Genomic DNA, 27984 nt, shown 5'->3' with positions numbered 1-27984 from the left:
TTGGGAGAAGGTGCTGTGGTCAGATGAGACAAAAATTGAGCTCTTTGGCATGAACTCAACTCGCCGTGTTTGGAGGAAGAGAAATGCTGCCTATGACCCAAAGAACACCGTCCCCACTGTCAAGCATGGAGGTGGAAATGTTATGTTTTGGGGGTGTTTCTCTGCTAAGGGCACAGGACTACTTCACCGCATCAATGGGAGAATGGATGGGGCCATGTACCGTACAATTCTGAGTGACAACCTCCTTCCCTCCGCCAGGGCCTTAAAAATGGGTCGTGGCTGGGTCTTCCAGCACGACAATGACCCAAACATACAGCCAAGGCAACAAAGGAGTGGCTCAGGAAGAAGCACATTAGGGTCATGGAGTGGCCTAGCCAGTCACCAGACCTTAATCCCATTGAAAACTTATGGAGGGAGCTGAAGCTGCGAGTTGCCAAGCGACAGCCCAGAACTCTTAATGATTTAGAGATGATCTGCAAAGAGGAGTGGACCAAAATTCCTCCTGACATGTGTGCAAACCTCATCATCAACTACAGAAGACGTCTGACCGCTGTGCTTGCCAACAAGGGTTTTGCCACCAAGTATTAGGTCTTGTTTGCCAGAGGGATTAAATACTTATTTCCCTCTGCAGAATGCAAATAAATTCATATACTTTCCACAATGTGATTTTCCGGATTTAATTTGTGATGTGCTATCTCTCACTGTTACCAATAACCTACCCTTCAATTATGGGCTGCTCATGTCTTTGTCAGTGGGCAAACTTACAAAATCAGCAAGGGATCAAATACTTATTTCCACCACTGTATATATATATTTTTTTGATTGTTATAACACTTTTCTCTACAAATGTAAATCCTTGACTTAATGTTTTAAATTTATAAATAGATTTAAAAAAAAGAGTAAAAAAGAAAAGAAAATATTCTTCTTATTGGCTAATACCATTTGTGTCAAGTCACGATACCTCATGAGAGCCAGAAGGGAGAGGAGTAAATAACGAAGAAGTAATGCCAAGGCCTGTTGCCATGTAAAATTTAAACCCTATCCCTTTCATATTTCATAAGTTTTCATTGTGTCCTTACCCAGGACAACATACAGCAAAACATATGAATGTGAAGAACCAGTTACCCTCACCTGTCATAAGGTGTATATCCATTTTGCTGCAGGAAATCATCTTTAATCAATTTTGCTACTTCCAGTGTAATTTTGTCTGTTTCTGCCAATGATGCCTAGGAAGCAAATTAATTAATTAATGATTATTTTTTTTGCACATTTTTATACCAATTGAATCATAGCGGTTTACAAGAAAACACACAAAGTAATAAAACATACAGCAATAAAATAATTAAAAATACATAATTCAAATTTAAGAACCGTTTTCACTCTTAGATTATACTTGTCTGCAAATACTTTCAGTTATAAGGCTGGCTACATTCTGACTCCCAATTTTGTTTTAAACTGTATATAATTTAAATTAAAAACAATATACAAAATGGCCCCAAAACATACAAACGAAAAGCTGGGAGTCAGTGATGGGGAGAGAAAGGTTATCCTAAAACAGATAGAGTCAGTGTTTACATTTAAAAAAGGCAAGTGGAAAATAGCAGGTTAAAAACAGCTTGGGTTTTTTTTGGTCTAGGGTTGAGCTTGTCCTGGGTAGGGTAGATTGAAGCGGTAGATTGAACCAGTATTGCGGTTCCTACTGGTGTTCTGGAGCGATTGCAACAACAACTCTCTCGCTTTATCTGGGCAGATTGGCGCATGCATGTCACTCGAGCGGTTTAAGTTTTGGATGTTATGAGGGGGGTTTGGAGGTCCCAGATTTGCACAAGTACTTTCAGGTGGTGCAGCTGAGGGTTATTTTGGCCTTGCAGACACAGGAAGTGAAGGAGTGGGTCAAGCTGGAGCAGGAGGGAGTTGAGGACACAGGTTTAATACATCTTCCCTGGCAGCCATGAGGCAGCCAAATGGGGAAGGGAGGAGACAGGCCTTACACGACTTTACACTGTGTGTGTAGAGGGGGGTGAGAGACAAGTTGTTGGAGAGTAAACATTATTCCTGGTACATGCCTCTCTGACGGAATATGGAGTTCTGCCTGGGAAGGGATCTATAGGTGGGAGGAGGGCAGGCTCCATTAGATTGTAAGCTCCTTTGAGCAGGGACCGTCCTTCTTTGTTAAACTGTACAGCGCTGTGTAACCCTAGTAGCGCTTTAGAAATGTTAAGTAGTAGTAGTAGGCTAGTATGTGTGGTCCAGTTTTGGGATGATACACAAGGAGGGAGAGTGAGGTTTTTTAAGGAGATGAGGCAACATTATGGCCTGGAGCCTAGAGATATTTTTCTTATTTGCAGGTGAGGCATTATATGAGTAAACCCCATATGATCCTTGACCTGAAGCAGGGGATGAGTGCTTTTGAAAAGCATTTGGGTTCAGTGGTCCAGTGAGGGGCAATTTCGCAAATTTATAAATGTTTGAATAAACAGGGGACCCAGAAGCTCCAGAGTATGGAAGTTTGGGAGACGGATTTGGGGAGAGTACTGAGCCAGCTAGAGTGGGAGGAAGTCTGGCAGCGAACTAAGGGTTTAGGTGTCTCATCCCTTATAGTGGAAAATGGCTATAAAAGGTTCTACTGCATTGGTACTACACTCCTGTCTCTTTGAAGAAAATGCATGGGTTGGCTTCCGATTTATACTGGCAGGGGTGTGGCAGGCAGAATGTTTTCTCATATATTCTGTAAAGAGATCCTCCCAGAGATGGATGTAGCCTTATTGAATTGCAAGATTCTAGTTCTGGAGGAGTCGGAAGATTTACTTTTTTGTTTGTGGGTGATGGCAGTGAGGATTGTGCTGGCTGTATATTGGAAGCACTGTCATCCCCCACACAGGGCTCTAATGGTGCAGAAGATGGACCAATAGTATGACGTGTACAGAATTTCTGCCCTACACCATTTTAAACTGGGACAACAGGACAGACAGTGGCGTTGTTTCCAACTTTGGAAGTTGCATCATTTGGGGTAGGAGGGGGCAGAGAGGTTGGGTAGGTGGTGTTAGATTCCATATCTGTTAAGTGTGAATATGCTGAAGAACCTATGGTGCATTTACTACATTTTTGATTTCTATTTATGTTGAAAATGTTTAATAAAGGTTAATTAAAAAAAAAAAGAATGCATCTCAAACTTCTTAGACTGAACAAGATGACAAAACAGAGCTCAGAACACTGTTGGCAAGGATATGGTGAGAATGGGAGCTACCTACAAATCATAGAGAGTTATTGCAAGAAATAAGTAAAGGTTAAAATCAGAGAGAATCCTAATATCTTTCAACTTAACATATAGCCAGTGGGGACTGAGGATCATGAGGATAAATTAATTAGTATGGGGGACACAATGGCTAGAATGGAGGTAGCATTAATATGGAAAGAGTCCTATCTGCCACACATGCCAGCTACAGGGTGGAAATTGATGATCATTCAAAATGTGAGTGAAACAGCAGTATATAAGCAACAATGGATGCATGTGCTTTGAAAGATTTGGTTATCCTTTCAGACATTAATGAAATTTAGAAGACACGCATAAGGTGGCCGGTATAGGATAATATGGGAGTAAGGAGTTTAGAGGGAAGGGAAGAGGATTGTGATGGGTGTTTATTTACTTAACAAAAGAATACAATTATATGTATAAGCAGTGTGAGATGTTCATAGATATGAATGTTGACTATTGTAATATGCAAAACTGTGTAATGTATATTGGAAGATAAATATTTAAGTTTAAAAAAAAGGTCTGGTCAGACTAAAAGGTAGCATTCCACTGTATTTGGTCTTGATTTTTGCACCGGGTTTGCATCCACCTAGCAGTTCTACTCAAGTTCTATGTGCAGATAAAATCTACTGGTTTTCAATATCCACAGCTAAGTAAATCCCAAGTTTCTATCCTGCTCCCCCTCTCCAACTGTATATATGTAGGGCCCAATACTAAACATATTTTCCCATTTTGTGTTAAGAAAAATGCTTAGAACACAGGGACCATGGTTTTTATATATAACTAGTATAAAAGGCCCGTTTCGGTAGGCAATGAAACGGGCGCTAGCAAGGTAATCCCCCCCCCCCCCCGCAGCGTCCTTCCTGTCTCCCCTGCCCCCCCTGCAGCCACCCATCTGGTCTCAGGACCCCCTCCCCACCAACCGTCCTCTGCCCCTGCAGCCACGCATGTGCAGCGGCCCTCCTCTCTCCCCTGCTCCCCCTGCAGCTACCCATGTCCAGTGACTCTCCTCTCCCCCTGCCCCCCCTGCAGCCACCCATGTCCAGCAACCCTCCTCTCCCCCTGCAGCTACCCATGTCCAGCGACCCTCCTCTCCCCTGCCCCCCTGCAGCCACCCATGTCCAACGACCCTCCTCTCCTTTCCCCTTACCCCCCCTGTAGCCACCCATGTCCAGCGACCCTCCTCTCCCCCTGCCCCCCCTGCTGCGTCCCTTCTGTCTCCCCTGTCCTCCCCTGCAGCCACCCATCTGGTCTCAGGACCCCCTCCCCACCTCCCTCTTCCCTGTCCCCCCCCCCCCCCCGCAGCCATCCATGTCCAGCAACCCTCCTTTCCCCCTGCTGCCACCCATGTCCAGCGACCCTCCCCTCCCCCCCTCGGCGCATCACCCAAACCCCTACCCCCCCCCCAGGGCATCACCCAAGCCCCTACCCCCCCCTTCGGGCACATCAACCCCCTCGCCACCCGCAGCCGCCAATACTAACGCTGTCCGGCCGCTGCTGTGTCTCCTGTTGAGCAGCAGCGACCGGTACAAAAAGAAAAAAGCCAAAAAAAGATTTTAAACCTGAAACACGGCTCCGTAGACAGCCATCTGGCATTGGCTGTCATCTCTGCAGCCACTCCTCCTCTCCCCTCTGACGTCGCTGCGCTCCTCCAGGGTCTTCCTGCAGGGGCAGTGACATGGAGGGGAGAGGAGGAGTGGCTGCAGTGACGACAGCCAATGCCAGATGGTCTACGGAGCCGCGTTTCAGGTTAAAAATCTTTTTTTGGCTTTTTTCTTTTTGTACCGGCCGTTGCTGCTCCACAGGAGAAGCAGCAGCGGCCGGACAGCGTTAGTATAGGCGGTTGCGGGTGGCGAGGGAGTTGATGTGCCCGAGGGGGGGGGGGTAGGGGCTTTGATGATGAGGGTCGGGTGATGCGTTGAGGGGGGGGGGGGGTAGGGGCTTGGGTGCTGCGCCGGAGCGGAGGGGCTTGGGTGTTGCGCCGAGGGGGGGCACTGAGAGCTGATTGGTAGGCAGGGGGTTTTGCAGGGCAGAGGCTTTGGTGTTGCGCAGGAGGGGGGGCACTGACAGCTGTTTCCCAGGCAGGGGGAGGAGTAGGTACTCCTCCCCTTGCCTTGGAATCAGCTGTCAGTGACATCACTGACGTCAATGCATTCTAAACTGCCTAGCAGACCACCTCCAAGGGAGCCACGGTACCAGGCACATTAGAACGTTGGAGGTGAGAATTATTATATAGGATGTCCTGTGCAGCATGTCTTTTACAATAAATATACAATAAATTCAACAATAGAGAAATTTATATAAAAATCCACCTTTCCCACAAGCTGCACAATCTCAGCTAAGTCTTCCTCCTCCTGCAGGATCTCCTTGGCTTTGGTCCGCAACGGGACAAACTCAGGGAAGTGCTTGTCATAGTATTCATCCAGGGCACGTGTATATTTGCTGTAGCTAATCAGCCAGTTAACCGAGGGGAAATGCTTGCGTTGAGCCAGCTTTTTATCCAGACCCCAAAACACCTGGAATACATAGGTCACATGTTAGCAAGGTATTCAGCTCTTCTACTAGTAAGAAACTCACATAGCATACCTTGAAATATAAATGCATACTTGTGGACAGGAGGCAAGAAGTTCAATCACTACTGTCGGTCAAACATTCCAAGCCAGTTATACATTTACCAGTGGCTGGTAAATGTATAATAAGCTCGTCTATACATTTTCAGAATGTATACAGATAGTATTGGGTCAAAATTCTGTCTCAATTGCTTGATGCTGTCTGTTAAGTAAAAGGGCAGAGGGATGGCAGAGTAAGTGCAGGCTTTCAAATTATTTAGATAGCAATGATATTTAGTTGCTATCCAGATAACTTATATCAGGGCTTCCCAAAATTATTATTATTATTACACTTGTATCCCACATTATCCCACCTTTTTGCAGGCTCAATGTGGCTTACAATTCATCGTGGATACTGGAAAATATGGGTTGTGACCCCCAAAGGGGTTACGAAACCCATATTTGGGGTCGTGACCTGGGTAGGGACCTCCATCAAGACATCATTGGCCCATGCCTCCAGAGGGACTTGTGCAGTTTTTGTGGCTCTGTGAATGGGATCATGATCACAGAAAGATTGATAAGCACATGGTGACTGCACTATTTGGATATTCATTGCTGCTACCTATATGGATAGCTGAACTGAACACCTGGACCAAGTTAAACAGCACCAGTTTTTAACTTCACTTAATCAGAATCTGTCCCTGTTTTGGTTTGCTGTTGTTAAGCTTGTTCTTTGTTACTGTTTCCTTTTAATTATGCCCCGATTTCTATAATCAAATAATCTTACTGCATTATAAATTTTAAAAATTCCTAAATAAAAAAAGAATCTGCTCCTATATTCAGGACGGACAGCAGTGAGTCTGTGGAACAGTCTAGCTAACAAGCCACAAGAACACATGCAGGCCAACTGGGATTCAAAAACAAATACAACTTCAGTTTTAGCTGGCTTGCACTGCAACTAATTTAAGAGTTCACAGCACAGTTTGCAGTATTGATGAACATTTATGTCAAGTGAAAACTTCAGACATTGCACTGCAGCATATATGTAGCACTACAGTAGAAATCAACAATAACATCATGCTTTTATCTCCCTTGGATGTTAAAGTGTATATATTATTGAACAGGCTCAGGAGACAATATGATTGTGGAGTTTCTTTGTTGATGAGCACTCATTCTGTAAAGATCTTAATCTATATTGGGAAATTTTTTTCTATATGCTCCGAGGACAGCGCGATAACACTGTCTGTAGCTGAATTTGATTTACGCAATGAAGACAAGAACATACTCTGCCCTGTCTATGTCTTCTAGCTTCTATAAAATGTCCTCCGCCAGAGAACCCTAGCTACAGAAATCAGGCTGATCTTCCAGTAACCCACACACCTTGGAATCTGAAACAGTCTATATCAACTTCTATCAAATCTTCACCAAACAATAAACTTCCTTTCAAAGGCAACTTACTAAGTCTAGCCTTACATGCAACATCCACTGACCAATTCCAGAGCAACAGACAACGGTGAATTGCAACCAGATGCGCGATAATATTGGCCGAGGCTCTAATTAAGTTTGGCAAATAGGACGTGACCAAATCCAAAAAGGTTGGAAGCAGAAGATCCTTAGGCAAGGTGTGTTCCAAAATCTGATCCAGCTGCCTAGCTCACCTGAAAAAGCACGAGCTATATAACTGCCACACTACCGTCTGAAACCCTAGACCAGAGACTTTGAAGGCTTGCTTCAACAAATATTCCATTCTATGGTCCTGAGGGTCCTTCAGTGCAGCATCACCTTCCACTGCTATAGTAGTGTTCATTGTCACAGCTCAAATCACTGCATCAACCAGAGGTAGCTTAAACTGATCTGCAGGGTGAGATTCCACCAGATAAAGTCAAATCGCTTAACCCTAAAATTCACGTCAGGAATTTCCCATTCAGCAGTAACAATATCATCCATTGCCTGATGCAAAAGGAAACCTTTAGATGACTTATGGATCCTTACCGGCAAGGGGTCCTGAGAAGAGGAAGAGATGGGTGGGCACTATATCCTCAGCAAGTAGGTGAAAGCCGAGCTCTTCTTCCAAGCCTTTAATACATAGAGTGACTGACTTTACACTCATTCTAAACCTGGAATAGCGAAGTTACTTACCTGTAGCAGGTATTCTCCGAGGACAGCAGGCTGATTGTTCTCACTGATGGGTTGACGTCCGTCAGCAGCCCCAGGAACGGAATTCTACCTAGCAACAATGCTTGCTAGCCCTCGTGCGCACATGCGCGCACCGCGCATGCACGACTGTCTTCCCGCCCGCAGCGCGAGCGTGCCCCTCAGTCAAGTAGAAAGCAAAGACAAGGGAAGACACAACTCCAAAGCGGAGGTGGGCGGGTTGGTGAGAACAATCAGCCTGCTGTCCTCGAAGAATACCTGCTACAGGTAAGTAACTTCGCTTTCTCCGAGGACAAGCAGACTGCTTGTTCTCACTGATGGGGTATCCCTAGCCCCCAGGCTCACTCAAAACAACAACAGTGGTCAATTGGGCCTCGCAATGGCGAGGACATAACTGAGATTGACCTAAAAACAGAACAACTAACTGAGAGTGCAGCCTGGAACAGAACAAAAATGGGCCTAGGAGGGTGGAGTTGGATCCTAAGTCCCAAACAGATTCTGCAGCACCGACTGCCCAAACCGACTGTCACGTCGGGTATCCTGCTGAAGGCAGTAATGAGATGTGAATGTGTGGACTGATGACCACGTCGCAGCCTTGCAAATCTCTTCAATAGAGGCTGACTTCAAGTGGGCCACCGACGCTGCCATGGCTCTAACACTGTGAGCCGTGACATGACCCTCAAGAGTCAGCCCAGCTTGGGTGTACGTGAAGGAAATGCAATCTGCAATTGGAAATGGTGCGTTTCCCGACAGCCACTCCCCTTCTGTTGGGATCGAAAAAAACAAACACCTGGGCAGACTGTCTGAATGGGCCTGTCTGCTCCACATAGAAGGCCAATGCTCGCTTGCAGTCCAACGTGCGCAACTAACGTTCAGCAGGGCGGGTATGAGGACGGGGAAAAAATGTTGGCAAGACAATTGACTAGTTCAGATGGAACTCCAACACCACCTTTGGCAGGAACTTAGGGTGAGAAGGACTACTCTGTTATGATGAAATTTAGTATATGGAGCGTGAGCTACCAAGGCTTGGAGCTCACTGACCCTACGAGCTGAAGTAACAGACACCAAGAAAATGACCTTCCAGGTCAAGTACTTCAGATGACAGGAATCAGTGGCTCAAAAGGAGGTTTCATCAGCTGGGTGAGAACAACATTGAGATCCCATGACACCGTAGGAGGTTTGATAGGGGGTATTGACAAAAGCAAACTTCTCATGAATCGAACAACTAAAGGCTGTCCAGAGATAGGCTTACCCTCTACACGGTAATGATAAGCACTGATTGCACTAAGGTGAACCCTTATGGAGTTGGTCTTAAGACCAGACTCGGACAAGTGCAGAAGGTATTCAAGCAGGGTCTGTGTAGGACAAGAACGAGGATCTAGGGCCTTGCTGTGACACCAGACAGCAAACCTCTTCCATCTGAAAGAATAACACCTCTTCGTGGAATCTTTTCTGTAAGCAAGCAAGACTCAGGAGACACCCTCAGAAAGACCCAAGGAGGCAAAGTCTAAGCTCTCAACATCCAGGGCATGAGAGCCAGGGACTGGAGGTTGGGATGCAGAAGTGCCCCCTCGTTCTGAGTAATGAGGGTCGGAAAACACTCCAATCTCCACGGTGCTTCGGAGGACAACTCCAGAAGCAGAGGGAACCAGATCTGACGTGGCCAAAAAGGAGCAATCAGAATCATGGTTCTGCGATCCTGCTTGAGTTTCAGCAAAGTCTTCCCCACCAGGGGTGTGGGAGGATACGCATTGAGTAGGCCCTTCCCCCAATAAAGGAGAAAGGCATCTGACGCTAGCCTGTCGTGGGCCTGACGTCTGTAGCAGAACTGAGGGACCTTGTGATTGGTCTGAGTAGCAAAGAGATCGACCAAGGAGGTGCCCCACACTTGGAAGATCTGGCGAACCACCCTTGAGTTGAGGAACCAGTCGTGAGGTTGCATTATCCTACTCAATCTATCGGCCAGACTGTTGTTTATGCCTGCCAGGTACATGGGCTGTAGAAACATGCTGTGCCAGCGAGCCCAAAACCACATCCTGATGGCTTCCTGACAGAGGGTGCGAGATCCGGTGCCCTCCTGCTTGTTGATGTAGTACATGGCAACCTGATTGTCTGAATTTGAATAATTTGATTGGACAGCCGATCCTGGAAAGCCTTTAGCGCGTTCCAGACCGCTCTCAACTCCAGAAGATTGATTTGAAATCCCGTTTCCTGGAGGGACCAACATCCTTGAGTATGAAACCCATCAACAAGGGCCCCCCACCCCAAGAGAGACGCATCTGTAGTCAACACTTTTTGAGGCTGACGAATTCAAAAGGGACGTCCCAAGGTCAAATTGGGTCAAATTGTCCACCAAGGTAGGGATTTGAGAAATCCTGTGGACAGCTGGATTACATCCTCTAGATCCCCTGTAGCTTGACACCACTGGGAAGCTAGGGTCCATTGAGCCAATCTCATGTGAAGGCGGGCCATGGAAGTCACGTGAGCTGTGAGCTGTGATCTGCTGAGACGCTCGGACCCAGGAGACAAGAGACAGAAGAATGTCTGATCTCGCCTCGGAGAGGTAGGCATGAGCTGTCTGGGAGTCCAGCAGAGCTCCTATGAATTCTAGTCTTTGAACTGGAAGAAGGTGGGACTTTGGATAATTTATCACAAACCCTAGTAGCTCTAGGAATCGAATAGTCATCTGCATGGACTGTAGAGTTCCTGCCGCCGAGGTGTTCTTCACCAGCCAATCGTCGAGGTAAGGGAAAACATGCAATCCCAATCTGTGCAGCGCAGCCGCTACAACAGCCAGGCATTTTGTAAACACTCTGGGCGCAGAGGCGAGACCAAAGGGTAGCACACAATACTGAAAATGCCGTGTTCCCAGATGGAATCGAAGATACTGCCTGTGAGCTGGCAATATCGGGATGTGAGTATAAGCGTCCTTAAAGTCCAGAGAGCATAGCCAATCGTTTTTCTGAATCATGGGAAGAAGGGTGCCCAGGGAAAGAATCCTGAACTTTTCTCGGACCAGATATTTGTTCAGGGCCCTTAGGTCTAGGATGGGACGCATCCCCCCTGTTTTCTTTTGCACAAGAAAGTACCTGGAATAGAATCCCAGCCCTTCCTGCCCCGGTGGCATGGGCTCGACCGCATTGGTGCTGAGAAGGGCAGAGAATTCCTCTGCAAGTACCTGCCTGTGCTGGAAGCTGAAGGACTGAGCTTCCGGTAGGCAATTTGGAGGTTTGGAGATCAAATTGAGGGAGTATCCTAGCCAGACTATTTGAAGAACCCACCTGTCGGAGGTTACAAGAGGCCACCTTTGGTGAAAAAACTTTAGCCTCCCCCCGACTGGTAGATCATCCGGCACAGAAAGTGTTATATCGGCTATGCTCAGTCAAAAGCCCGCCCCTTGCTTTTGCTGGGGAGCTGCAGGGGCCTGTTGAGGCGCACGCTGTTGATGTGAACGAGTGCGCTGGGGCTTAGCCTGAGCAGGCTGTCGGGAAGGTGGATTGTACCTATGCCTATTAGAAGCATAGGGAGCATTCCTCCTTCCCCTATAAAAACGTCTACCTGATGAGGTAGATGCTGAAGGCGTCCGGTGGGAGAATTTGTCGAAGGCGGTGTCCCGCTGGTGGAGCTGCTGTACCACCTGTTCGACCTTTTCACCAAAAATATTATCCCCCCGGCAAGGAGCATCCGCTATCCACTGCTGGACTCTATTCTCCAGGTCAGAGGCACGCAGCCATGAGAGTCTGCGCATCACTATACCTTGATCAGCGGCCCTGGACGCAACATCAAAAGTGTCGTAAGCACCCCTGGACAGGAATTTGTGACACACCTTCAGCTGCCTGACCACCTCCTGAAAAGGCATGGCCTGCTCCGACGGGAGCTTATCGACCAAGTCCGCCAGCTGCCGCACATTGTTCCGCAAGTGGATGCTTGTGTAGAGCTGGTACGACTGAATCTTGGACACGAGCACAGCAGAATGGTAGGCCTTCCTCCCAAAAGAGTCCAGAGTTCTAGACTCCCACCCCAGGGGCGCCGAGGCGTAATCCCGAGAACTCTTGGCCCTCTTGAGAGCGGAGTCCACAACGCCAGAGTCATGAGGCAACTGGGTCTTCATCAACTCTGGGTCCCCGTGGATCTGATACTGGGACTCAATCTTTTTGAGGATGGAGGGGCTAGTTAATGGTTTCGCCCAGTTCGTCAGCAATGTCTGTTTCAGGACATTATGCAGAGGAACAGTGGACGATTCCTTAGGTGGCGAAGGATAGTCCAGGACCTCAAACATCTCGGCCCTGGGCTCATCCTCATTAACCACAGGGAAGGGAATGGCCGTAGACATTTCCCAGGAAGAGAAAGACAAACTCTCTGGAGAAGAATGCTTTCTCTCTGGCGAAGGAGTGGGATCAGAAGGGACACCACAAAACTCCTCGTCTGAGAAATATCTTGGGTCTTCCTCTGCCTCCCACAATGCCTCCCCTTCGGTATCGGACACGGGTTCTCTGACTTCAGTCCGAAGCCGGGCCCGTCTCAACGCTGAGAAACCATGTTCACGATGGCGATGCCGAGGACTCCCGTGCCGCTGGCGACGAAGCTTCCTCCAGCGACGTCAATGGGGAGTCCACTTGGGTGGCAGCCGAAGCCGATGCTGCAAGCGGTACCGGCGTCACAGTCCGCACCACAGGCAGGGAGCCAACCGCCGCATCTCTGGACGGTACCGACGGCGCAAACATCTCTGGCACCGGAACAGATGGTCGCAGCAGCCCCTCCAGAAACCCTGGAAGGGTGGCTCGGAGGCGCTCGTCTAGAGTGTCTGTCGAGCAAGGCTGTGGGGCCGGTACACGCGACGAAGTCAGAATCTGCCTGGGGTGCAGAGGCGGTACCGGGCTGTCCTGAGAAGCACACATCGACATCTCCTGAATGGAGGGTGAGCGATCCTCCGAGCGTTGACACTTCACGGGTGCCGAATTCTTCGGCGTCCCGGAGCTCTCGGTACCGTGGCGGGAAGGTAAGTGATGACGATGCTTCTTTGCCTTCGCTCGAAGCATGCCACCGGTACCTCCCGGTACCGATGAGGAAGACGTGGAATCCACACGCTTCCTCGGGGCCGGAAGAGGTCGGTCCCGGTGGGCCTGTACCGCAGGAGTCCTCGAGGCAGGTGGAGACCCACTCGATGGCTCACTTCTGCCAGCATGAGATGGTCTCTGGACAGCCATCACCTGCACTCTGGACGTCGATGCACCCTCTGGTGCTGACATCGATACCGTCTCCGACGATCTCGGTACCGCTACCGACGTCAACGCCGAAGGACCGGGCACGGCTTGGAACAGGCGCTCCCACTGAGCCAATCTCGATGCTTGTGTCCGCTTTTTTAAGAGATGACCAGCCCCAAGACACTGAAGACACGAAGCGTGTGGATCAGTGACTGAGATGGCCCAGCTGCACCGCGTGCACTTCTTGAAGCCGCTGGCGATCTTCGAGGTCATGGACGGAACAATTGCAGCAGCAAAGTCAAAAACCGCGATGGTGGCAAAAGAAGGGCACAAAAAAAGGAAAAACCCGTACGGCCGGCCAAAATGGCCACTCGCGACAACGAGAAGAAACTTACGGGGATAAACTAAGAAATAAAGGAAACTTTTAAACTTTTTTTTTTTTAAAGAAACGAAAAAACACAAACGAACTCGCACAGAAAAAAGCTGAAAAAGCGGCAAAACGCTGCGAGGGCTCTCTCTGGGGCACAAAACAGCCAAAAACAGCCGTAATGAGCCGCAGAAAAAAAAGAGACTGAGGGGCACGCTCACACTGCGGGCGGGAAGACAGTCACACATGCGCGGTGCGTGCATGTGCATGCGAGGGCTAGCAAGCTTTGTTGCTAGGTAGAATTCTGTTCCTGGGGCTGCCGACAGCGAATGATACATACCTGTAGCAGGTGTTCTCCGAGGACAGCAGGCTGATTGTTCTCACGACTGGGTTGACGTCCACGGCAGCCCCCACCAACCGGAACAAAACTTTGCGGGCGGTCCCGCACGCAGGGCACGCCCACCGCGCATGCGCGGCCGTCTTCCCGCCTGTGCGCGACCGTTCCCGCTCAGTTGAATGACAAGCAAATTAATGAGTAAAATGCAACTCCAAGGGGAGGAGGGAGGGTAGGTGAGAACAATCAGCCTGCTGTCCTCGGAGAACACCTGCTACAGGTATGTATCATTCGCTTTCTCCGAGGACAAGCAGGCTGCTTGTTCTCACGACTGGGGTATCCCTAGCTCTCAGGCTCACTCAAAACAAGAACCCAGGTCAATTGAACCTCGCAACGGCGAGGGCATAACAGAAATTAACCTACGAAGAACAACTAACTGAGAGTGCAGCCTGACCAGAATAAATTTGGGTCCTGGAGGGTGGAGTTGGATTTAAACCCCAAACAGATTCTGCAGCACCGACTGCCCGAACCGACTGTTGCGCCGGGTGTCCTGCTGCAGGCAGTAATGAGATGTGAATGTGTGGACAGATGACCACGTCGCAGCTTTGCAAATCTCTTCAATAGTGGATGACTTCAAGTGGGCCACCGACGCTGCCATGGCTCTGACATTATGAGCCGTGACATGACCCTCAAGAGTCAGCCCAGCCTGGGCGTAAGTGAAGGAAATGCAATCTGCTAGCCAATTGGAGATGGTGCGTTTCCCGACAGCGACCCCTTTCCTATTGGGGCCGAAGGAAATAAACAATTGGGCGGACTGTCTGTGGGGCTGTGTCCGCTCCAGATAGAAGGCCAAAGCTCGCTTGCAGTCCAATATGTGCAACTGACGTTCAGCAGGGCGGGTATGCGGTCTGGGAAAGAATGTTGGCAAGACAATTGACTGGTTAAGATGGAACTCCGACACCACCTTTGGCAGAAACTTGGGGTGAGTGCGGAGTACTACCCTATTATGATGAAATTTTGTATAAGGAGCATGAGCTACCAGGGCTTGAAGCTCACTGACTCTACGAGCTGAAGTAACTGCCACCAAGAAAATGACCTTCCAGGTCAAGTACTTCAGATGGCATGAATTCAGTGGCTCAAAAGGAGGTTTCATCAGCTGGGTGAGGACTACGTTGAGATCCCATGACACTGCAGGAGGCTTGACAGGGGGCTTTGACAAGAGCAAGCCTCTCATAAATCGGACGACTAAAGGCTCTCCAGAGATGGCTTTACCCTCTACACGATGATGGTAAGCACTAATCGCACTAAGGTGATTCCTTACTGAGTTGGTCTTGAGGCCAGACTCTGATAAGTGCAGAAGGTATTCAAGCAGGTTCTGTGTAGGACAAGAACGAGGTTCTAGGGCCTTGCTCTCACACCAAACGACAAACCTCCTCCACTTGAAAAAGTAACTCTTTTTAGTGGAATCCTTCCTAGAGGCAAGCAAGACGCGGGAGACACCCTCCGACAGACCCAACGAAGCAAAGTCTACGCCCTCAACATCCAGGCCGTGAGAGCCAGAGACTGAAGGTTGAGGTGCAGAAGCGCTCCGTCGTTCTGCGAAATGAGAGTCGGAAAACACTCCAATCTCCACGGTTCTTCGGAGGACAACTCCAGAAGTAGAGGGAACCAGATCTGACGGGGCCAAAAAGGCGCTATCAGAATCATGGTACCGTGGTCTTGCTTGAGCTTCAGTAAGGTCTTCCCCACCAAAGGAATGGGAGGATAAGCATACAGGAGGCCGGTCCCCCAATGGAGGAGAAAGGCATCCAACGCTAGTCTGCCGTGTGCCTGTAGTCTGGAACAGAACAGAGGCAGCTTGTGGTTGGTCTGAGAGGCGAAAAGGTCCACCGAGGGGGTGCCCCACTCTCGGAAGATCTTGCGTACCACTCTGGAATGGAGCGACCACTCGTGCGGTTGCATGACTCTGCTCAGTCTGTCGGCCAGACTGTTGTTTACGCCTGCCAGGTATGTGGCTTGAAGAAGCATGCCGAACTGGCAGGCCCAACGCCACATTCCGACGGCTTCCTGACACAGGGGGCGAGATCTGGTGCCCCCCTGCTTGTTGATGTAATACATTGCAACCTGATTGTCTGTCCGAATTTGGATAATTTGACAGGACAGCTGATCTCTGAAGGCCTTCAGTGCGTTCCAGACCGCTCGGAGCTCCAGGAGGTTGATCTGAAGATCCTGTTCCTGGAGTGACCATAGTCCCTGGGTGTGAAGCCCATCGACATGAGCTCCCCACCCCAGGCGAGATGCATCCGTCGTCAGCACTTTCGTGGGCTGCGGAATTTGGAATGGATGTCCCAGGGTCAAATTGGTCCGAATGGTCCTCCAGTGCAGTGAATTGCGGCAACTGATGGAGAGGCGGACGACATCTTCTAGATTCCCGGTGGCTTGACACCACTGGGAAGCTAGGGTCCATTGAGCAGGTCTCATGTGAAGGCGAGCCATGGGAGTCACATGAACTGTGGAGGCCATGTGACCCAGGAGTCTCAACATGTGCCGAGCCGTGACCTGCTGAGACGCTCTGGTCTGGGAAGCAAGGGACAGAAGGTTCTGCGCCCTTGCTTCGGGAAGAAAGGCCTGAGCCGTCTGAGAATTCAGCAGCGCTCCTATGAATTCCAGAGATTGGACCGGCTGGAGATGGGACTTCGGGTAATTTAGCACAAACCCCAGCAGCTCCAGAAGGTGGATAGTGCACTGCATGGACCGAAGGGCTCCTGCCTCTGAGGTGTTCTTGACCAGCCAATCGTCGAGGTACGGGAACACGTGCACTCCCAGCTTGCGCAAGTACGCCGCCACCACCACGAGGCACTTTGTGAACACTCGATGCGCAGAGGCGAGCCCAAATGGCAGCACACAGTACTGAAAGTGCCGTGTTCCCAAACGGAATCTGAGATACTGTCTGTGAGCTGGCAGTATCAGGATGTGAGTGTATGCGTCCTTTAAATCCAGGGAACATAGCCAATCGTCTTTCTGAATCATTGGTAGAAGGGTGCCCAAGGAAAGCATCCTGAACTTCTCTTTGACCAGGTATTTGTTCAGGCCTCTCAGGTCTAGGATGGGGCGCATCCCCCCTGTTTTCTTTTCCACAAGGAAGTACCTGGAATAGAATCCCTGCCCTTCCTGCCCGGGTGGCACGGGCTCGACCGCATTGGCGCTGAGAAGGGCGGAGAGTTCCTCTGCAAGTACCTGCTTGTGATGGGAGCTGAAGGATTGGGCTCCCGGAGGACAATTTGGTGGAGTGGAGGCCAAATTCAGGGCGTATCCGCACCGCACTATTTGGAGAACCCACTGGTCGGAGGTTATTAGAGGCCACCTTTGGTGAAAAACTTTCAACCTCCCCCCGACTGGCAGATCGTCCGGTATGGACACTTTGATGGCGGCTATGTTCCCATGGATCCAGTCAAAAACCCGTCCCCGGTTTTTGCTGTGGAGGCGCAGGGGGCTGCTTAGGCGCACGCTGTTGACGGGAACGAGTGCGCTGGGACTGTCCCTGTGCCTGATGAGGCCTTCGGGCCGGCTGGGTGTACCTACGCTTGTTGTAGGCTTAGGGCGCAGCCTGCCGGGCCCGGGAAAAACGTCCACCTGCAGAGGTGGATGCTGAAGGCGCCCGGTGGGAGAGCTTGAGGGCGGTTTCCCGCTGATGTAGTTGGTCCACCAACTGCTCGACCTTCTCGCTGAAAATATTATCCCCCCGGCAAGGGACATCAGCCAGCCGCTGCTGGGTGCGGTTGTCCAGGTCAGAGGCACACAGCCATGAGAGTCTGCGCATCACTATACCTTGGGCCGCAGCTCGAGATGCCACATCACAGGTGTCATAAATACCCCTGGACAGGAACTTTCTGCACACCTTCAGCTGCCTGACCACCTCCTGAAAAGGCCTGGACTGCTCCGGGGGGAGCTTGTCGGCCAGGTCCTCCAGTTGCTTCACATTATTCCGCATGTGTATGCTCGTGTAGAGCTGGTAGGATTGGATGCGGGTCACGAGCATTGAAGATTGGTAGGCCTTCCTCCCAAACGAGTCCAGAGTGCGAGACTCCCGCCCCGGGAGCGCCAAAGCGGTATCCCTCGAACTCCGTGCCCTCTTGAGAGCAGAGTCCACGACTGCCGAGTCATGAGGCAATTGAGGCCGCATTAACTCTGGGTCTGAGTGGATCCTGTATTGGGACTCCGCTTTCTTGGGGATGGTGGGATTAGATAAAGGTCTCAACCAGTTCCGAAGCAGTGTCTCTTTGAGGACATTGTGCAATGGTACCGTGGAGGACTCTCTAGGTGGTGATGGATAGTCGAGGACCTCGAGCATCTCGGCCCTCGGCTCATCCACAGAGACCACGGGAAAGGGAATGCAGATAGACATATCCCTGACGAAGGAGGCAAAGGAGAGGCTCTCAGGTGGCGAGAGCTTCCTCTCCGGTGAAGGAGTGGGGTCGGAGGGAAGGCCCACAGACTCCTCTGAGGAGAAATATCTGGGGTCCTCCTCCTTCCCCCACGAGGCCTCTTCCTCGGTGTCGGACATGAGCTCCCGTAGCTCAGACCTCAACCGGGCCCGGCTCGACTTCGAGGGGCACTGAGTCCTCGGTGGCGTCGTCGAGCGGTGGACTCCCGCGCCGGCGGGGATGAAGCTCCCTCCATCGATGTCGACGGGGACTCCACTTGCGTGGCGGTCGAGACCGGCGCCGCAAGCGGTGTCGGCGTCGAAGGCCTCGGCACCGGGCTAGAGCACGCCGGCGCCTCCATCAACGACGCCAGGGGCGCAAGCACCCCCGGCGCCGGCACAGTCTGGCGCATCAGCCTTTCCAGGATCCCCGGAAGGATGGCTCGTTGGCACTCGTCAAGGCCCACTGTCGGGAAAGGCGAGGGGGCCGGTGGAGGTGCCGGTGCCAGAATCTGCTCGGTTCCAGGAGACGGCACCGAAGTGCTCGTGCCCTGACTTAGCGATACCTCTACCACCAAGGGGGAACGCTCCTCCCGGCGCTGCCGCTTCCTCGGCGTCGAGTCATCTCTGGAGCCGGTAGCCACATGCGCCGTGGGCGACCGATGACGGTGCTCTTTAGCTTTCTTCCGGTGCCCGTCATCGGCGCTCAGCGGTACCGAAGAGGAGGAGGAAGATCCCCCTCGGCCTCGAGGTATTGGGTCCGACAGGGTTCGGTCCCAATGGCCCTGGGTAGAGGAAGTGACCGGGGCCGATTGCCCGCGCAGCCGCTCACCCCTGCCATCTCCGGAAGACCGGCGGCCAACGGAACCTGTGCTCCTGGGGTCGGTGCCGTTGGTGCCGAATTCGTGGACATCGGTACCGAAGATCCGGCCGTCGACACCGATGCCGTCGAAGTCGAGGGGCCGGCGCAAGTTCCAAAAAGATGGTCCCGAAGAACTTGCCTCGCCACCTGTGTCCGTTTCCGTAAACCGAGACACAAGGTGCACGTCTTGGTATCGTGCTCCGGCCCGAGGCACTGGAGGCACCAAGCATGAGTGTTGGTCTGCGAGATATGCCAGCCGCACCGACCACACTTCTTAAATCCACTCGGGACCTTCGAGGACATCGACGGAAAAATCGTGTCGGCGAAGTCAAAGTCGTCGATGGTGGCGGTAAAAAGCACACCCAAAAAAGAAATCGACCGCGCGGCCACAAGGCCGCAATGAGGCGCCCCCCGCTAAAAGTATGAGGGGAGTAAAACAAAGTTTTTTCTCTCTCTTTTTTTTTTTTTTTTAAAAAGAAAAACAGAACAAAGAAAAAACAAACGAAGAAAAACTCGCGTCTAAGGCGCGGTCCGGTTTCCGGGGCTGACAGAGAGAGAGACGAACACGGCCCTCTCCAGCGCGGAAAAGAAAAGACTGAGCGGGAACGGTTGCGCACGGGCGGGAAGACGGCCGCGCATGCGCGGTGGGCGTGCCCTGCGTGCGGAACCGCCCGCAAAGTTTTGTTCCGGTTGGTGGGGGCTGCCGTGGACGTCAACCCAGTCGTGAGAACAAGCAGCCTGCTTGTCCTCGGAGAAGGACATCAACCCATCAGTGAGAACAAGCAGCCTGCTTGTCCTCGGAGAAAGCTTGCTACACACACTGTAACTTAGATCAGTTCCTTATATCTTGTTTAACTGTACAAAAAACTTGCCTTGAGTTTAGCCACCCATCTATTTACTTCAACTGACTCTGTACCATGCATCTTGTCCCCATCTATATATCTGCACTTGGCCTCTCAGCTATTTGGTGTCCTCGGTTTCCATTATCGCCGAAAACTGGGGATGCCCATCTCAAAAACAACCTAAGGACGACCATCTCTAAGGTCGACCTAAATTTCATGATTTGTGCGTCCCCAACCGTATTATCGAAACGAAAGATGAATACCCATCTTGTTTCAATAATAAGGTTGCCCCGCCCCTTTATGGGGCCGTCCTGTGAGGACGCCCTCATGAAAACTTGGGCACCCCATTCGATTATGCCCCTCTACGGCACCTAAATGTCAGTATTCTGTATATTTAGGCACACAGTTGGGGCATAAATATAAGCAACTTGTTACATAATTGCTCTTATAATTGTGTTCTAAACGGTCAAGTCCATTATAAAATTACCCTCTTATTGATGAAAAGAATATGTCAGAATAAACCATACCTGAACAATACCAAGGGTGGCTGATGTCACAGGGTCAGAGAAATCACCACCAGGGGGAGACACCCTGAGAAAGACAAGCATCATTCAGCAATCAAAACTTTTAAAAACCAATCGGTCAATTTTCAAATACTGCAGTTGTTTGTTTTTTTTTAACCTTCTATTTTGAGGTCTAATGAGCTCAGGTGCACAGCGATTTTTTTAATTGTTAAGTTTCTTTATAATCTTTACATTGCGTATGGTGTATGATTGAGCTTTATTTCCACTGTGGTGTTTATAGCTGTATATTTTTGCAAGCTTCATAAATAATTTAAAAATCCCAAATAATCTTTTTAAGGTCAATTTTTAATCTGACCATCACCAAAAAGTTATCTATTTAATTTTATGTGGATTTTCCAAAAAGCTATCTCCATTTAAGTGGTGCTACTGAAAATTCACATATACAGTTAAACCAGGGGCATAGCCAGACCTCGGCGGGAGGGGGGTCCAGAGCCCGAGGTGGGGGGGCACTGTTTAGCCCGCCTCCCCCAGCCACCAACCCCCCTCCCCTACCGCCGCCAAGTACCTTTGCTGGCGGGGGACCCCAACCCCCGCCAGCCGAAGAGTCTTCTTCAGCACCGGTCGACTCTGGCGCCTTCACTGATGATCTCTTTCTGACTCCTTACATCCTGCATGGGGCTACATACAGGACGTGCATGCAGGATGTAAGGAGTCAGAAAGAGATCATCAGCGAAGGCGCCGGAGTCAACCGGCGCTGAAGAACACTCTTCAGCTGGTGAGGGTTGGGGACCCCTGCCAGCAAAGGTACCTGGCAGCGGCGATGGGGGAGGGTCGGCGGCAGCTGGGGGGGGGTCAAATATAGAGGGGGCCAGGGCTCAATCTGTGGGGGTCCATGCCCCCGTGGCCCCACCTAGCTAAGCCCCTGAGTTAAATAAATAAAACATCTGTGTAGCACCATTTAAAAGGATAAGTTATCTAAGGGCTGGCCAAAAAAGTTATCCATTGAAGTATCTAAACAGATAATTGGCCATTTAGGGATTCACATATTAACAGTTTATGCATTCTATCTGCTATAGGGCCTAGAGGAATAAAATGGACCCTGTGACAGATAGCTTGCATTAATGCATAGGGCGTTAGTATATGACCCTCTTACGGGGCAATTCTACAACTAGGCGTCTCCAGTTAGGTGTATCAGTGCCATATGCTGAGCACCAATTCTATAACAGCATCTGTGCACCAAAATGCTGTTATAGAATACTACTATAAACCCAAATTGGCATACCTACAATTAGGCCCAATCATTTACATCAAATTAATGGCAGGCGCAAAGGCATGCCTAAGTATGCCATGAGCAATAACTTTTAGAATTCTATAAGTTACATGCATAAGTTGGACACAAGCCAGTGCCCCTCCCATTCTCTGCTCACATGTAAGCCCCCCTTGCAGATACGCACTAAGGCACTTACATGCTACCTTATAGAATACCATATAACATTTACGCATGTTAACTGCAGGCGCCCAGTTATAGAATTGTTCTTCGTGAGGCTAAAATAGCCAAAATTAGCTGTATAAGTGGGGCACATTTTTAAAAATACCACACTGGTATTGACCAAATATATGTACGTGAACACTGACCTTTTTTCCGCATGTTTCAAATATAAGAATGGACAAAGCTCTTCAGTTTAAGAAATACACTTAAAGAATAAATTTATCTTGCACATGGTGTAAAAAATTATTATTTATGTCTGAATGAGTTACACAATGGTAACAAAAACTGTCAGCTGCTGTTGTCCAGAACACATCCTATTCCTTTTTCTGATATTACATCATAGAAGCAGATCAGGAGAGACCAAACAAGGATGAATGGCAATCTGAAGGATATAAAACATATCTGCACTTACGCCCCAACAATGCTGACACTTCCCTCCCTTTCAGGGTTCCCCAGACACTTCACTCGACCAGCTCGCTCGTAGAAAGAGGCCAGTCGTGCTCCGAGGTATGCTGGGTAACCACTATCTGTATACAAAGATAGGAAAGGGGCAAGATCAGCAAAATGTTATAATTAGGGCTGCATTTCTTAAGTAAGCTGTGAAAACTGTAAGGCTATTTCTAGCTTTGCCGCATGCTGTTGTGATTCTTTAATTTCTAATTTGTCAATTTGTATTTATTATCTTTTCATTACTTTTTATTCTTTAATTTATTTAGCGCTGCATTTTCATAAAAATTTTTAATTGTGATAAACATATATATATATATATATTTTTTCCTACTGCAGCAACTAGTGACTCTAGGCAATGGAGGGCTATGTGACTTTCTCAGAATCACAAGGAGCTGCAGAGGGAAAGAAAATAAATAAATAATATAACTTTATCATAATCATAACACACTGAGGCCCCTGTTTACAAAGCTAGTACCACTGTGTTGGCAATGCTGCGCGGCTGTGTAAACAAGGAGTGAGAGTCACTTTTTATCACTAAGCCACTAAGGAACACCGATAATCTAGATTATTAAAATTAGAGATAATCTAGACTATTAAAATTAGAGGTGATCCGATCATGATCTAAAATTAAAATTATTTTCACACCATCTCACCTCTTTTCTGGGTATTTCGTGTAGCATTTAACTTTAAAAAAGGAGACTATGATAAAATGAGAAGAACGGTGAAAAGGAAACGTAGAGGAGCGATTGCGAGGGTCAAAAATTTACATCAGGCGTGGATGCTGTTCAAAAACACCATCCTGGAAGGCCAGGCCAAATATATTCCGCGTATTAAAAAAGGAGGATGGAAGACCAAATGACAGCCGGCGTGGTTAACTAGTGAGGTGAAGGAAGCTATTAAAGCTAAAAGAAAATCCTTCAGAAAATGGAAGAAGGAACCGACTGAAAATAATAAGAAACGGCATAAGGAATGTCAAGTCAAATGCAAAGCGCTGATAAGGAAACCTAAGAGGGACTTCGAAAAAAAGAGTGTGTTGGAGGCAAAAACACATAGTAAAACTTTTTTTAGGTATATTAAAAGCGGGAAGCCGGCAAAAGAATCAGTTGGACCACTAGATGACTGAGGAGTAAAAGGGGCAATCAGGGAAGACAAAGCTGTAGCGGAAAATTAAATGAATTCTTTGCTTCGGTCTTCACCGAGGAAGATTTGGGTAGGATACCGGTACCGGAAATGGTATTCGAAGCCGACGAGTCAGAGAAACTTAATGAATTCTCTGTAAACCTGGAGGATGTAATGGGGCAGTTGTACAAACTGAAGAGTAGTAAATCTCATGGACCGGATGGTATTCATCCCAGAGTACTGATAGAACTGAAAAATGAGCTTGCGGAGCTATTATTAGTAATATGTAATTTATCCTTAAAATCAAGCGTGGTACCGGAAGATTGGAGGGTGGCCAATGTAACGCCAAATTTTAAAAAAGGTTCCAGAGGAGGTCCGGGAAATTATAGACCAGTGAGTCTGACGTCGGTGCCGGGCAACATGGTAGAGACTATTATTAAGAAAAAAATTACAGAGCATATTCAAAAGCATGGATTAATGAGACAAAGTCAACATGGATTTAGTGAAGGGAAATCTTGCCTCACCAATCTACTACATTTCTTTGAAGGGGTGAACAAACATGTAGATAAAGGTGAGCTGGTTGATATTGTGTATCTGGATTTTCAGAGGGCATTTGACAAAGTACCTTATGAAAGACTCCAGAGAAAATTGGAGAGTCATGGGATAGGAGGTAGTGTTCTATTGTGGATTAAAAACTGGTTAAAAGATAGAAAACAGAGAGCAGGATTAAATGGTCAGAATTCTCAATGGAGAAGGGTAGTTAGTGGGGTTCCCCAGGGCTCTGTGCTGGGACCGATGCTTTTTAACATATTTATAAATGACCTAGAGATGGGAGTAACTAGTGAGGTAATTAAATTTGCTGATGACATAAAGTTATTCAAAGACGTTAAATCGCGGGAGGATTGTGAAAAATTACAAGAGGAACTTACGAGACTGAGAGACTGGGCGTCTAAATGGCAGATGACGTTTAATGTGAGCAAGTGCAAAGTGATGCATGTGGGAAAGAGGAGCCCGAATTATAGCTATGTCATGCAAGGTTCCACGTTAGGAGTCACGGACCAAGAAAGGGTTCTAGGTGTCGTTGTTGAAGATACGTTGAAACCTTCTGCTCAGTGTGCTGCTGCGGCTAAGAAAGCAAATAGAATGTTAGGTATTATTAGGAAAGGAATGGAAAACAAAAATGAGGATGTTATAATGCCTTTGTTTCGCTCTATGGTGTGACCGCACCTTGAATATTGTGTTCAATTCTGGTTGCCGCATCTCAAAAAAGATATAGTGGAATTAGAAAAGGTGCAGAGAAGGGCTGCGAAAATGATAAAGGGGATGGGACGACTTCCCTATGAGGAAAGGCTAAAGCGGCTAGGGCTCTTTAGCTTGGAGAAAAGGCGGCTGAGGGGAGATATGATAGAGGTCTATAAAATAATGAGTGGAGTTGAACGGGTAGATGTGACGCTTCTGTTCACGTTTTCCAAAAATACTAGGGGGCATGCAATGAAGCTACAATGTAGTAAATTTAAAACGAATCAGAGAAAATGTTTCTTCACTCAACGTGTAATTAAACTCTGGAATTCGTTGCCAGAGAATGTGGTAAAGGCGGTTAGCTTAGCGGAGTTTAAAAAAAAGGTTTGGACGGCTTCCTAAAGGAAAAGTCCATAGACCGTTATTAAATGGCCTTGGGGAAAATCCACTATTTCTGGGATAAGCAGTATAAAATGTTTTGTACATTTTTGGGATCTTGCCGGGTATTTGTGACCTGGATTGGCCACTGTTGGAAACAGGATCCTGGGCTTGATAGACCTTTGGTCTTTCCCAGTATGGCAATACTTATTTACTTATGTAGATGTGGTTTAACTGACGGGGATGGAAAATTTGAAAAATAAAGAACCTGAAAGGTGCAAGTCCAAAACTGAATCATGAGGTTAGGCATTTAGGTCCAGATTTTTATAACAGGGTACCATGCAGAAGTCCAAAAATACACCTATTGAAACCTATTTTATAAAGGCAACATAGGCACTTACAGATTTTGATAAGACAGACTCCCTAAGCCATCTCCAATAGCATGCAAATGCCAATGCACACATTTACACCAGCTCTGAAACTGATGTAAAAGTGTGCACTCTATGGGGAAGATTCTGTATACAGTTCTACACTAATTGTCTTTACAGAATTGTAGCTTAAGTCATTTTTGCACTGAAATTTAGGTACAAGCATTTATGCCTGCCAAAAGCTAGTATAAATGCATGCATCTAACAACAGTCAGTTAGGCATGAAAAATGGAAGTATTCTATAACTCTGCGCTTAAATCCTGAGAATGCCCATGCTCCTCCTTTGGCCATGCCCCTTTTGGAGTTGCACATGAGATGAATTAGGCATGCAGGTTATAGATCAGGGACGCAGAGCAGATAGGCATGTAACTGGTAATTAATGACAATTACATTTAAGACTAATTATTATCACCAATTTAGCCAATTACTTTAATCCAATTCAGTCCAAATCAATTCTTGTATAACACTAATATCCCCTTTCCAGGGTTCAGTGCGGTTTACAATCTAGGTGAGACAAAAGCAGATAGTGTTAGTGTGAGGTATGAGAAAATTAGCTATCATTGATGTAATGTATGAGATCAAAAATGTTATAAGAAAGGATCGTGGGTGGTAGTAGGAGGTAGAAGTCATAATGGATTATTATGAAGCAGTCTTTGGGAAGAGAAAGGATTTTAGCCTCTTCCTGAAGCTGTTATCTGCTCTGATGGCAATAGGTAGAGTGTTCTATATTTTAACTCCAAGTACAGGGAATAGAGAGCTGTACATCTTCTGATATCAAGTTGTCTTTTGAAACGGTGACGCTAACCAGGGGCGTAGCCAGACTTCAACGGTAGGGGGGGTCCAGAGCCAAGGGGCACATTTTAGCCCCACCCCCGCCCACCCGCCCGCCATTGCTGACACCGACAACCCCCCGCCCCGCCCGCCATTGCCGACACCTCCAACAACTTTGACCCCCCCCCCCCCCCCCGAAGACCCTCTCGACCCCCCGCCTGCAGTCGCCTACCTTTGCTGGCGGGGGACCCCAACCCCCGCCAGCCGAAGTCTTCTTCATTCGTTTGGTTTCTGACTCTGACGTCCTGCACATACAACGTGCAGGACGTCAGACTCACAGAAACAGAACGAAGCCTTGCGATCTGCAGGGCTTCGTTCTGTTTCTGTAAGTCTGACGTCCTGCATGTTCTACGTGCAGGACGTCAGAGTCAGAAACCAAACGAAGGAAGAAGACTTCGGCTGGCGGGGGTTGGGGTCCCCCGCCAGCAAAGGTAGCAGGCGGCGGGTTGGCGGCGGGAGGGGGGTTGAGAGGGTCGCCGGCAGGGGGGTCCAGGGCCAAATCTACGGGGGCCCAGGCCCCCGTGGCCCCATAGCAGCTACGCCCCTGACGCTAATATCAGTTGTTCTTTCAGTCTGTTAGACTGGACCAGAAGTAGCGAAGCGGTCTTAGCAGTTCAGAGGTGAAACTCTGTAGGATTTGAAAAACTAAACAAACAGCTTTGAACCGGAGTCTTTCTGCTATGGGAAGCAAGTGCAGCTTGTTGAGATGAGTTAAAACACTGGTATATCTATTTAATGTATATATTAGTCTAGCAGCTGTATTCTGTATGATTTGCAGTTTTTTTCTGATATTAATACTTAATACCAAGAAATAGAACGTTACAGTAATCCAAGTGAGGTAGGACTAACATTTGGACTAGTAATGCGAAGGTTTTTTGATTGAAGAATGATCTGACTAGATGTAGCTGTCTCATTTTGAATAGTGTTTTTTTCCACAGCTGGTTAATATGGGATGAGAAGGTGGGTGGAGAATCGAGCAAGACTCCTAGAATTGGTTTCAGACTCAACTGTAAAGCTTTGACCACTGGAGAAAGATATTGATAATAGGACCTCAACTCCCTGATTTCGGAATCATAGGACCTTGTTTTTTTGTGCATTCAATTTCAGCTTATTGTCAGGGCTCAGGTGCTGACAGCAGCCATGCCATTCTCTACTGACTGAGTTGGATCTTTGTTTGATGCTGTCAATGGTAAGAGGAGCAGGATGTCATCCACGTAGGACAATAGTAGTTCATTAAGACCCAGGTGTACTGAGGTAAGAGATCACATAAAAAGATTGAACAGGGTAGGCGAGAGGGGAGATCCCTGCGGGACCCCACAGTTAGGATACCAGTAGTTGGTTGTTTTGCTTGACAGAATAGCTTCGATTTGAAAGGAATTCACAGAAACATTTGATTACAGTCCCTTTTATTCCTATCTGATTCAGGCGTTCGAGTAGCAATGTGTGATATACTGCATCGAATGCCGCCGATATATCGAATTGGAGAAGAACTACCTGATCGCCTTTGCATAGGTGTTGTTTGACATGTGTAGTTAGAA

The 27984-nt window shown here is 48.4% G+C and overlaps 1 protein-coding gene across 2 annotated transcripts in view; it reads right to left on the bottom strand.

The window, feature by feature from the left end:
- The window catches only part of ATP6V1A (ATPase H+ transporting V1 subunit A), a 233077-nt gene that overhangs the window by 35026 nt on the left and 170067 nt on the right, over nt 1–27984 (bottom strand). For both annotated transcript variants that reach the window (XM_030203914.1, XM_030203915.1), the window contains exons 11-14: nt 22414–22528; nt 20516–20579; nt 5566–5769; nt 1132–1226 (exon numbers count right to left, since the gene is read on the bottom strand). In XM_030203914.1, the coding sequence (XP_030059774.1) occupies nt 1132–1226; nt 5566–5769; nt 20516–20579; nt 22414–22528 (478 nt within the window). The remainder of the gene's footprint in view (nt 1–1131; nt 1227–5565; nt 5770–20515; nt 20580–22413; nt 22529–27984) is intronic.

The sequence above is a fragment of the Microcaecilia unicolor genome, chromosome 5 (assembly GCF_901765095.1).
Source record: "Microcaecilia unicolor chromosome 5, aMicUni1.1, whole genome shotgun sequence".
NCBI lineage: Eukaryota > Metazoa > Chordata > Amphibia > Gymnophiona > Siphonopidae > Microcaecilia > Microcaecilia unicolor.
The sequence above is the reverse complement of the archived record's forward strand: the minus strand, read 5'-3'. Positions and strand labels throughout refer to the sequence as shown.